Source organism: Aedes albopictus, chromosome 3, assembly GCF_035046485.1.
Source record: "Aedes albopictus strain Foshan chromosome 3, AalbF5, whole genome shotgun sequence".
Taxonomy (NCBI): domain Eukaryota; kingdom Metazoa; phylum Arthropoda; class Insecta; order Diptera; family Culicidae; genus Aedes; species Aedes albopictus.
Window position 1 is genome coordinate 446,842,532 of NC_085138.1, and position 12,696 is coordinate 446,855,227.

The 12,696-nt window shown below is 42.6% G+C and overlaps 1 protein-coding gene across 1 annotated transcript; it reads left to right on the forward strand.

Annotated features, from left to right (window-relative positions):
- Positions 1-4,673: 4,673 nt before the first annotated feature.
- LOC134291083 (alpha-amylase 4N-like) lies at positions 4,674-6,243 on the forward strand. The gene is made up of 2 exons (XM_062858367.1): positions 4,674-5,327; positions 5,389-6,243. The coding sequence occupies exons 1-2, from the start codon at positions 4,674-4,676 to the stop codon at positions 6,241-6,243; spliced, it is 1,509 nt and encodes a 502-aa protein (XP_062714351.1).
- Positions 6,244-12,696: the final 6,453 nt, after the last annotated feature.

The window sequence follows — 12,696 nt, forward strand, 5'->3', positions numbered from 1 at the left end:
TTGGAATGTAATCAATTGATCCGGATGCGTCCGGAAGCGTATTGAATTGTGAAAGCCTACTTCGATGCATCGTGAACAACCATGCGTCTCCACTTGGTCGTTCCGTCTTGTGTCACCACGTGTGGGTTGTCGCGCAGCATGTTTGGCTGGGTGGGATGTCGCGTCACATGTTGTATGCAAGTCGTCAGCCAGTTGTGTGTTTGAGGGAAAATTCAAATACAAATGAAGCATTCATTCCGCTGCCATTTGACCATCCGAGACAGACTTGGATCATTTGTTTTCGAATATAAAAGCAAAGTGTAGACGTCTCATATTTTAACCTAAATCAGTATGCCCCCTCAGGGTTACAAATTCCTAGACAAAATTCAAGCTATGAAAGAAACCAACACTGCGAAAAAAAGGTAACCTGTCAGAAAAATGAACTATTACAAAATTGATCGATGACCCAACAGCAATTATGAAACCTCATTATCCAGGGTTTGGAAATTGTTATTCATCAAGGTATCAGACCAAAGTTTATGTTGTGTGTTCTATCGGGAAATACAGGAAGAATTCCAGCAGGAATCCCCAAAGAAATTTTCAGGAGGAATCCCCGAAGGATTTTTAGTTGAAGTCCCCGATGGAATTCCAGGGAGAATCTCCGAACGAATTCCAGAAGGGTTTCCTAAAGGAAGTCCAGGAGGAATTTCAAGATTTTTTCCCTGCAGAAATTCCAGGAGGAAGGTCCAGGTGGGTGGGATCCCCGAAGGATTTTCAAGAGTAATCTCCGAACGAATTCCCATAGAAATCCTTGAAAGATTTCCAGAGGGAATCTTTCCACAAAGGGGAATGGATTTCCAGGAGGAATCCTTGAAGGAATTCCAGGAGGAATCGCCGAACGAATTCCAGAAGTAGTCCCCGTAGGAATTCCACCAGGAATCCACAAAGAAATTCTAAGAAACAATCCCTGAGCAAATTCCAGGACGAATCCCAGAAGGCATTCCAGAAGTATTCCCTGGTGGAATTCCAAGAGGAATCTCTGAAGAATCATTGAAGGAAATGCAGGAGATCTCGAAGAATTCCAGAAGAACCCCCCGAACGAATTCAAGGAGGAATATCCGCATGAATTCAAAGAGGGATCCCCGAAGGGATTCCAGGAGGAATCCCCGTACGTATTCCATAAGGAATCCAGTGGGAATCTTTCCAGAAAAGGGAAAGGATTTCCAGAAAGAATCCTCGAAGGATTTCCAAGGAATTTCCAAGAGGCACACGCTAAGGAATTCCAAAAGGAATCGCCGAATGAATTCCAGGAGGAATTCCAGAAGTAGTCGCCGAAAGAATTTCAGGACGATTGGAATCCAGGAAGAACCTTCGAAGGAAATGCAGGAAGAATCTCAAAGAATTCCAGCAGGAATCGCCAACAAAATTCCAAAGAAAAGTTCCTAAGGAATTTGATGAGGAATTCCCAAACGATTTCTAGAATTATCTAAAAGGATAAAAGAACTTACAGGGGGAAATCTCGAAAGGTTTCAGGAGAAATCCTTGAAGGAACTCCAGAAGAAATCCCCAAAGAAATTATATGAGGAATTCTCGATGGAAGTCCAGGACGAATCCCTGAAGAAATTTCAGGAGCAATCCCCGAGGAAACTTCAGCAGGAATCCCCCAAGAAATTCCTGGAGGAATCCTTAAAAGATTTCCAGGGTGAATCTCTGCAGAACAGGGAATAGATTTTCAGAAAGAATCCCCGAAATACCCGCGCGTTTACCGCTTCAGCAGTATCAGCTCTATTTACTCTTCATTTGCATGGTAAGTTTTACTTGACTCCAATAAATACAATCCTTGAGGAAGCCAAAGAGAAACACTAAAATGCATTCTCTTGAATAAAAAAAAAATATTTAAAAAAAATATAAATAAAGGAATCCATGGAAGGAATCAGAAATAAATAATTGAAAGAATTCCATAACAAAAATAAAATAAAAGGAATTCCTGGAACATTTCCATGAAAATCGGTTTAAGAATTAGGAAAAAAAAATCTGGAGAACTTCAAAACAGATTTCTGTGAATAATGCCTTGAAGAATTTCGAGAGGAATCCTTGAAATAATTCAGGGAGAAATCTCGCTCACTCTGTACAGCACCTAAATGCATTCTATTCTAAAACTACGTTATCGAACTAATTTCCAGTCCGATTGGGGGTCCATTTATAAGTTGCCGTTAGCCGATATCCAAGTTTCCGGGCCCGTTAGAGCATATGCTCAGAAAAGGGTCAGGTGTCAGCCGCTTGGTGGAAGAGCAACTGACGTAAAACTGCAAGTGTCGGGGCTGGGACCGAAACCATGAACATCCACCTATGAAGTGAACATGTAGGCACTATGCTACGGGCCCCGGCAATATCCATTTGATATTTGTATGAAACAGTGCAGGGCTAGCTATATCAGATAGTGACCTTAGGATGTGTGCGTGTATGAACAGGCTCCTCAAAACGGATCGATGATAGCTTTACTGTAGATTCCGAGACCCATTTCAGAATGGCTGGAGAGCAAGCTGGAGAGACACGTCCATTCAGAAGTCACTTTCACTTACAATAAGCCCCGCATGTGTACATTACCATTATCATCTGGATAATGATATTGCAAGCACACTTCCTGATTCAAAGCAAATCTTCGAAACTGGTGCGTATTTAGTTCATTTTGTTGTAGTACAACAGAAATCAGAAAATTCTCACCGAAATCCATCCAAGTTAGCACTGTCATCAGCATGGAAACGTCTTCATTGCGCAGTCAGGCTCCCTCCCCTAGTCACGCCTCCGTTGCGCATGCAGCCAGTCATCATTTGAACACACGTCACTTTATTGCTCCCACAAAATCATGAATGTCATACATGGGTTGTACACACGGTATGATTCTGTAATCACTCGCGAATCACGGAAGGCGTAGCGCCACTGACCGTTCTACGTGAAAACGCGAAATAGACGATACATTCCTACATTTTTTAAATGAATTTTAGCACCGTTTGCGAACCCGAACTACTTTAGCAGCGGTATTCAAACACACACAATCATTGAACCACCCCCTCCCCCCCTTTAGCAGAATTCGTATGGAAATTATTGAGTTTTATCAATCAATCCATTTCTCACTTTTAAAATTCTTACACTCTTTCACACGCGGAGACCATCCGGAAGGCGTAGCACCGGCCAAATCGTCAGCTGAATCACAAAAAAATTGACGAACGCAAAAGAAACGTGACGAGCAAAACAGAAGACGTCTGCGCGCGGCTACGCCTACTGCGCTTTTCACTGTAGGATGGGACAACGTTATGATGATGATAATTGTGTACCCGCCATCAGCGCAAGGATTACTGGCTGTAGAGTCATACCGGAACGGAATGATCTTCGCGATGGTTTGTGTTTGCAGGGTAAGCTAAATTCAATGGAGACCTTCGGACTACAACATGATGGCTGGCATCTCGTGACAAAGTCTGGCCACCACACGAACATTTGCCCGAAATCCAGTTCATTTTGCTTCCTTAGCCTGCAGCCTATTTTGGACAATTTTTCGCTATAATTAAATTTTGTTTAAACTGACCTGAACGAGCTAGGAGGTCTAGTGGCTACCGCTTCTGATTAATATGCAGAAAGTCCTGGGTCCAATCCCTGGCTCGTCCCTTTCTACCTACTTTGCATTTTTGTGTTGTGTTACTTAGTTTCTTCTTTACACATACATTTCATAAGTATAAAAAACGTAGGTTTATATAGCCCTTGCTAGAATCAGACACAGATAGGAAAAACCGTTTCCCTTCCCTCCTACTTTCACAGCACAGTAAATCTATCATATAATGCCTTCAAGATATGCAACCAAGCGAACCGCGTCGCTTCACAGTACTTAATCTTCACATAATCTATCACTTTAAGCATAGCGATAGCATCCTCGCACCAATGCGTGAACGCATGAAGTTGTGCACCAGAAAATGTATACTTCTAATTATTCTTACGGTTTCAAACACAAAACAGGAACTGTCTAAGCTCAACAAATCTTTTGCGGGCTGCTTCCGGAAGGCATAGCACCAGCCAAATATTCACTAAAACTGTACACAACTGGAGAGCGAAAAAAAGCCATGACAAGAAAAACAAAATTACGTCCTATCGCGGCGATGCCTACTTCGACCCGTATGATAAGTTCGATGATGCTCTATACAGAAACAGGCCAAGAACATTTTGATGTCGAAAAGTTGTCGGACTACCTGGAATCGAATCCGTTACCCTCAGCATAGTCTTACTAAATAACTATGCGTTTGACGCATCGGTTATTTGGTCCCACCTCAGAGAAGAATCTTCATTTAGTTAGACAATGGTAATTTAACAAGCTGATTTCAAGGCTCGATTTCAATTATGATTTCCGTTGTATGACGACACAAACGCCAAATTTCACTCTCGAATGACGTAATGTAATATTATTAGCAATTTTTTTTATAAATCTAAATCAGGATCTAATCAGAACCAGTAAAACAGAATAAAAAAGTTTCAATGTCTGCAGCGCCATTCGCAAATAGACGGTAGCCGTTATAGCTTTTACGCTCACGTCTGATCAAACGGAAGCGGAACACGATTTCGTCATTACCATCACCTTGAACCACAGTGCATCACACAGCGCATATTAAATTGCACTCATTCATAACAGAACAGCTATCATTTGCACGATGCGCGAAGTACTGTTAGGAACCTTATTGGCTTTAATTCCATCTCTTCTGGTGGCCCAGTTCAATTCGTATTTTCCGGAAGGCAGCAGCGGCACTATAGTGCATCTGTTCGAGTGGCCTTTCGAGGACGTCGCGACCGAGTGTTCACTGTACTTGGCCCCGAATGGATTCAGCGCGGTGCAGGTATCGCCGATCAACGAGGTACGCATCATGCCGGAACGGTCCTGGCGGGAACGTTACGAACCCGTTTCGTATCGGATAGCCGGGAGATCGGGCGATGAGTCTCAGTTTCGGGCGATGGTGCAGGCGTGTAACAAAGCTGGAGTTCGCGTGTACGTTGAGGTCGTGTTAAACAATATGGCGGGTGGGAGCGGAACGATAAAGGGCACTGGAGGTGCGGTGGCGAATCCAGAAAAGCGGGAATATCCGGATGTCCCGTTTAGTGCAGGGGATTTTAACGAGGCTTGCACTGTTCTGGATGAAAGCGATCCTCACGAAGTGCGTAATTGCCAAGTGGAAGATCTGCCGGATCTGAATCAAGGTTTGGCTAGGGTTAGACAGCGAATGTCCGATTTCATGAACAAACTGATTCGGATGGGAGTAGCTGGATTTTATGTTCATGCTGCGAAGAACATTTGGCCTCACGATCTGGGTGTATGTTCTAAGCGACTGAGAGACTGCATGGTTTACTATAACCACGTTCTAAATATTACAGGCACTTTACGGAAAACTGGAAAACCTTAGTTCGTCATCTATTCCTGGGGTTCCTGAAGGTAGCCGCCCGTTCATTTACCATGACATCGCCGATTTCGGAGAGGGAGGATCACGAAAAAATGAATACACACTGATGGGATTTGCCACGGAGTATCGATTTGCATACGACATAGCGGACGTCATGTTCAAACGGAAGCCCTTCCACTACATGGTTAATCTTGGTACTCGGCTGGGCTACATACCCAGGGAACGATCGATCGTATTTATAAATACTCCCGCTTTGCAAAGGCTACCAGATATGGTGGACGCACCGGTGATCGTCACGTTCAAAAATCAACGAAACTACAAAATTGCCATGGTCTTCATGATGGCCCATCGATACGGTACTCCACGAATTATGAGCTCCTACCAGTTCACGGATATCGACGAGGGACCCCCGAATGACGGGCGTGGGAAAATTTCCAAGGTCATTGTAGATGATCAAGATCAGTGTACCGGTGGATGGATTTGTGAGCATCGGTGGACGGTGGTACAACAGCTGCTAAAATTCCGAAAGGCAGTATCCGGCCAGCCGGTGATCACTTGGGTTGACAACGGACAGAACCAGATTGCGTTCTGTCGAGGAAAAGTCGGATTTGTTGCTATCAATGCGGAGATTGCACTATCATTGAAGGCAAATCTTTTCACGTGCTTGAAGGAAGGGATGTATTGCGACATGATAAGTGGGATGGTGAAGGACAAAGCTTGCACGGGAGTGACAGTGAATGTGGATGCCGGAGGTAGGGCCGAAATTTATATATCAAGTGCAGCCGAAGAACCCTTTATAGTTCTATTGGCTAGTGAAAAAGCTCGATAAACTAATAAAAAACAGATAACAACAAAGCCTGGTTTTTAGATAGATTGACATATGTATTTTATTAATTAGCACATATAGGGTGTTCTAGAAAGCATGGACACTATCTTGCGTGCGGCCATTTAGGAATTAACGTTACAACAAATTACATTTTCACACATATCATGCTTTGACATTAACTCGTTTACAGCCAGCGATTTTATCAAGATCAGACGCTCCGTTATCTCTATTTCGAAACCGGATGTGATGATCGACAATGCGTTCTAAGCATTTCAGAAAAAAAAGAGGTCAAACTGATAGGTCTGAAACTCTTTGCTTCTTCATACGACGCCCGACCCACTTTCGGAATAAACTTCACAGTAATATCCCGCCAAGATTTGGGAATATACTCTGTAGCAAAATTGCAAACAAGTAGTTTTTTCAAAACATGTTTGAAATGATCAAATCCCTTCTGAAGCAAAATTGAATGAATCCCATCTGCCCCAAGAGATTTGAAAGGAGCAAAGCTATTAAGTGCCCATTCACTCGATGCTAAAGTCATGATACTGCGAGCCGAAGCTAAAGAATCATAACTACAAGAAAAGACATCAGGTTCATCCGAAGATGTAATATCCACACATCCGGGGAAATGTGTACTGACTAAACATTCCAAAACTTCCTCATCAGAGGAAGTCGCATCGCCATTTGGCAAACGAAGTTCGTTCACTCGAAAATCCTTAGAATTCGCAAGCCAGTCGGTTGGGCTTCACTCAAACTAGAAACATTTGTACAAAGGTTTTTCCAGCCGAATCGTTCAGCAGACCGGAGAGCTTTCCTGTAGGCCTTGCGAGCCGACCTGAAAGCCTTAATCTTAATCTGACACTTAACAATTGGTCAACTCTTGACTAATCCTGGTAGAGCAATGCGTTATGTCGAACATTTCCTCTTTAGCTAATACTATTATGGTTGGGCGGTTACCTATGTTAAGTAATCCAAGATCGGTACTTTTTTTTCGGTACTACTTAAATATTCTATCAACCTTAGCTGCCCCAGATTATATGGTAAGCATTAGCATCACCGCCCGCAATTAGCGGAAGGCCTTTTGAGAGCAGTATGCGATGACTTGTTTGAAAGCATTCGTAGGGGACAGTTTATCATACGGTAAAAGCACCGAACAATAGACGTATTTCTTGTTGAGATTTCCAACAGAAGCATCAATAGTGATAGCACATACATCTCTGGTGGTTAGTTCAGAGATCAGTGTAGCAACTATTGCGTTGTTGATAAGCACACATGCTCGAGGCATGACACGCGAGTTTGCCTTTTAATTTTTCTGAAAGTATGTAGAAAAAAAAAACCGGTTCACAAGGTTTCCTAGATAGAAATTTCCCTTACGAAAGTAAGGTTCTTGTACCAAGGCCACTTGGGCTGTACCATTTTGCACAAGTCTACAAAGATTGATCGTTGCTGTTCTTTTATAATGAAGATTGATCTGAGCTATTCTAACCGTAGCCATTACCTAAACTAGACAAGATTAAACTCTTCGCAACAACAGCACGAAAAAGAACAGCAGCGATAACAGCATAATACACTGTGTAAATCGCATAATGCGGAACTATATAGGTGAAAATTTGAACTAACTAACAACATCTTCATAATCCCCCCCCCCCCTTATTTAGCCACAAGTTTGAGACTAAAAAAGGGCAGCTGATAGTCTCGGAAAACACATGGTCTACCCTGCCCATAATCGCATAGTTGACGTAAGCGCCACTGTAGTTTTCAGCACACTTTTGAAATTTTGACAATAACTAAAGAAAAGTGTGTGATTTTTTTCATGTTGATATCTAGCTATCGATTAGATCTTGTGGTCTATTGAATGAAACTGGTCACAATTATGCACATTTGATAGAGCTTGTGAGTGCTGACATTGTCAATGGTGGTTACGTCAACTATGCGATTATGGGCAACCGTGCTGTTGTTCCGATTAACGAAGTAAGGACAAAATACTGTAGAGGGTGCCCACAGGCTCTGTTTCCGATTAGGTTTTTATTAGACCCCCCCCCAACCATTCATTCCTAGGTATGGTAAGCATAATCCAAGTAACAATGGATGCTGAACAGTGAGAGTAATAGCTGAACAATAGCTGGTTAATGGTGTCAATGGCTGAACACATTGACAGTTGAATATTGATCTGAAGTATGGCTTGTTCAACCTCTTTAATCGGCAATACATAGATGGCTGAATATCAAGTTGAATACAATATTATCCATCTGGGTAACCAGCTTTAAAAAATTGCTACTTTCTATATCCTAATCAAAAGAGCTCATTTTTCTGAGTATAACATTATTTTATTACGATCCAATGCCTTTGTTTTGATGGTTAAATAAACAAAATAAATTTAATTTTTGTGGATAGAATGACAGTTCATTTGATAAAGTGGCAGTTCGCCTCGAACAAAAAAATTTCCCCATACAAAATTTGATTGCATTTAAAAAACACTTCCCAGCCACCAAAAATTATGAAATTTTGGATTTCGACTATTTTTTAGACGGAGAATCTGATAATGAAATAATCTGAATACCCCTTAAGAACCCAATTGTGTGTGTTGTATTTGTTAAGGTGTAAGTGACTATAAATCAAGAGGTCCGAGTTCAATTCCCAGTTTTCCCACAGAATAGTTTATTCATTCCTTAACATCTCTTCTGGAAATAGACGCAGTTAATGGTAAAAATAGGCTCACGAAAGTGTTTTTATTTTATTTTTATACAATTTAGAAATTCAATTGATTACTGATTAAGCGCATATTGAGCCTTAAATCAGCCTTCCAATGAACCTCAAATCAGCTAAAGGTTTGTAACTACAGAGACTTACAGGGCTGCTCCGCAGCCACAGTGACTTCCAATTACTCCCGGACAAGCTCAGTCCGGGAGACCCTTCGAGCTCAGTCCAGTCTCAGGGCCGGCATGCTACTTGGTAATCGGAGGGGCTTCGCGGACAAAGTATGAACATACAAGAAGATTCACATTCTTAACAATTTACAGGTTCCTATTTGTGTCGTGTGGGTGTTGTTCTGAATTATAATGTGTAAATTTGTTAAAGTGTGTCCTATGCTAGATCGTGTACCGGTACATACCGCTGCCGTGGGCTGTTGTAGATGCGACGGCCGACACACTCACTCGGATCCTGCTGGGCGACTGGAATCTCGCTGGAATGGCGAACGATAGTGGGTTTTCAGACCGGTACCCGGTCGATGGAACCAGCGGGCGTTCCGAGGGGGTGGATCTCAAGCGTCTTCCCTCGTAGACACGAGAGGGGAACTCCTCCTTTAAGTTTAAGGCCCATGGCCTGAGGAGATCGTCCGTGCTCGGACGATGGCGAATCCTTTGTTGTTAGGCTCGAGATCCATCTTGACTCCCGAGCCGCCGTGTGTGGACCGTTCTATTGAAACGGATACGAGGTCCTGAACGGAGGCGATTGCGATTACCTACAAGGGGGGGGGGGGGGGGGGTGTTGTTCAAAAGAACTTCCTACCGCACTTTCACTACAGGTCTTAACACACGGACGCCTGGTTATTTTCTGCCAATCAGCCAAAATCGAAGATGATTGCGCCCATTAGCACTCATCTCCAAATTAATTCGTTTATCGCACCTGCCATCTTACGAGCTCTCATTCTCCTTTTGGTTTAGTCTCGGGTTTAGTCTCATCTGCAGGATTGATGAAAATTCCGATAAAAAGTATCGATATTGATAAAGTATTGATGCGCGTGTGGGGTCCGCTTAACACCTTGAATTAGGGGTCACTTGATTAGAGGATTTCTACTACTGAAACAGGTGGTCCGTAGTGCTATTCTTAACCAGCCAAAGTAACTGACACCGACACTACACTGCTATCTAGGGTATTTTAACCAATAGTTGACCCCTTAGTAGCCGAAATTTGCTTCCTAATGATATCCTAATAGAATTGTCTTTACCAATGCTTGCGCAACTAATTCTATATGTTGCCTACATATTGCACACAAAAACCAAACAAAAACACCTTAATTTCTCACAAAATAATCGTTTGAAATCTCGATCTAAATATGCTATAGTGGACCTCACGGTGTCCACCTTTGGATTGTTGGGGCCCACTATTGGGTAGATCGTATTCTCTTATCATGTTAAATCGGTGACAATAGTGTACTCCGTTAGATTTAAGCAATAAGGCAATCCATGAAACAGATGCGATCAGCTGATTTTTTTTGTTTACCATGTATTTTTGACAACCGGTGACAGTTGAACACAAAGGAATTTGTTAAGCATCGACGACACTTGACGAAAATTTGTTAATTTGTACTCACACTGTGTTTACATTTTTGGCTGTCACCCCTATCGTGGAAAGTCGTCATGGATTGCCTTATAGCGGTCTTCAGATTTGTTTACATTTAACAATTTCCTCAAATAATCAAACTATCGTTTTCCAGCCTAGTTTCACCACATGTAACTGATGTCTAAGAACATGAGCCTACCGGTAGAAGTTTAGCAGATTTGAGCAGGAAATTTGAGAATAATTGCTAGGGGTCTACTGTAGGTAAAGGGTCCACTATTGGATAAAATACCTCAGCCTAGGGTTGGGCTGATCGGGAAAAGAAGGAAATATTGATGATCAAATTCATACAGGCTCGAAAAGCCGTGTGTATTTATTGCACTCTAATCAAAGCATTGGGACCCCCTAGACACAATTGCCTCTAAGGAGTTACCTGCCTATGATCGTATAACTGTCCCATATAGGAAACCCAGCAAATATGGGACTGATATGCAATCATAGGCAATTACTGTGTAAGGTAATGTCAGTGAAATCACACCCTAAGAAAAGATAAGTCAATCAGGAAGGGACCAATATAAAAGACTTCTATTACCTAGGCTATTACAACCGAACCTCCATTTAGGTTACGAGTCGGGACTGTCTAAATAGAATTTTACTTTAATGGATTCATTACCTAAATGGATTTCAAGGTTGCAAAGAAGTTTGACAAGGGCAAGTGGTTTGCCAATGCAAAGAGGTGAGGGTCAGAGGGATTTCAAGGAAGTGATTAGGGGGGTGGGTGAGGGGGTGTTTCAGAGGTGTTTTAGGGAGTTCAGAACGTTGCTGGATGTTTCAGAGAAATTTAAGGGGGTTTCATATTTATGCCCTCAGGTGAACTTCACGGGAGTTTCAGAGGCGTTCCAAAGCCTTGAAACGCTTCAAGAGGTTTCAGTGAGGTTTTATGGGGCTTCAGAAACTCTCAGGTGACTTTCACGGGTGTTTCAAGGGAGATTCAAAGGCGTTTCAAAGCGTTTCAAGGTGTTTCAATGCGTTTCAGAGCGTTTCATGGCCTTTCAGGAGGTTTTAAGAGGTTTAAGGGTGCCCTCGCAGATGGTTTTGACGTATATTTCATAGGGGTTTTAGTTGTGTTTCAAAGCGTCCCATGGCGTTTCAGGGTATTTCAGGAGGTTGCACAGGGTTTTTTGGGGGGCTTAAGAGTCTCGCAGGGGAATTTCACGGAGGTTTCAAAGAAGTTTTAGAGGCGTTTCAATGCGTTTCAGGAGGTTTCACAGGTTTCACTGAGGTTTCATGAGGGTTTAAGAGGCGTTTCAAAGCGTTTGGAGGCGTTACAGGGCGTTTCAGGAGGTTTAATGGGGGCTTGAGGGGGCTTCAGAGGATCTCAGGTAAATTTCACGAGGGTTTATAGGGATTTCAGAAGCGTTCCAAAGCGTTTCAGGGCGTTTCAGGGAGTTTCAGAAGGTTTTACAGGGGTTTTAGAGGGCTTCGAAGGCTCTCAGGTATTTTTCATGAAGATTTAAAAGGGATTTAGAGGCGTTTCAAAGCGTTTTAATGCGTTTCAGCGCGTTTTACTGCGTTTCAGGAGGTTTCATGGTGGTTTATGAGTATGAACCTTAGTGATGAAGCTCTTAGAGACAATCAACAACGTTGGTGGATGCGATGACCTATACTCAAGGAAGTTCTTGGAGATCCTCAAACTGACAACGAACTCACCACTTCACAACACAAAACAACATGAGGCTGAGTAAGCATAAATTTCACTCATAATGCTCCAATAGAGTACTGATTACGCCTGTAGATCAGATGGCCTTCACTCCAGGGAGTTCTCGGATAATCCTATACAATCATAGAGCCCACCACTTGATAGAACATAGTTGCCAGGGGCTGTGTGAGTATAAACCTTATTCTTAATGCTCTTAGATACAACTAGTATCCCTCGTAGATTCGATGACATATTCTCAAGGGAGTTCTTGGAGACCCTTAAAAATTCTTCGAGTTCAAAACTAAATTTGATTGAACATATGCCTGGGACTGGGACAGCTAACTAGGAGATTTAAAGGAGGCCATGCGGAGTTTCTGATGGCTTTTAAGGAGTTTAAGGAGGGGATGAGTTTCAGGAGGGAGGGGCTTTAGGACGTTTTTGGGGGTTTTGGAGGGTCTTAGATCAGCATTGTTATT

What these genes read in the sequence shown, in the direction of transcription:
- LOC134291083 (XM_062858367.1), top strand. Translation starts at nt 4,674, where the DNA reads ATGCGCGAAGTACTGTTAGGAACCTTATTGGCTTTAATTCCATCTCTT. An exon ending in TTTGGCCTCACGATCTGGGT is followed by an intron (nt 5,328 to 5,388) that starts GTATGTTCTAAG and finishes TAAATATTACAG; the next exon opens with GCACTTTACGGAAAACTGGA.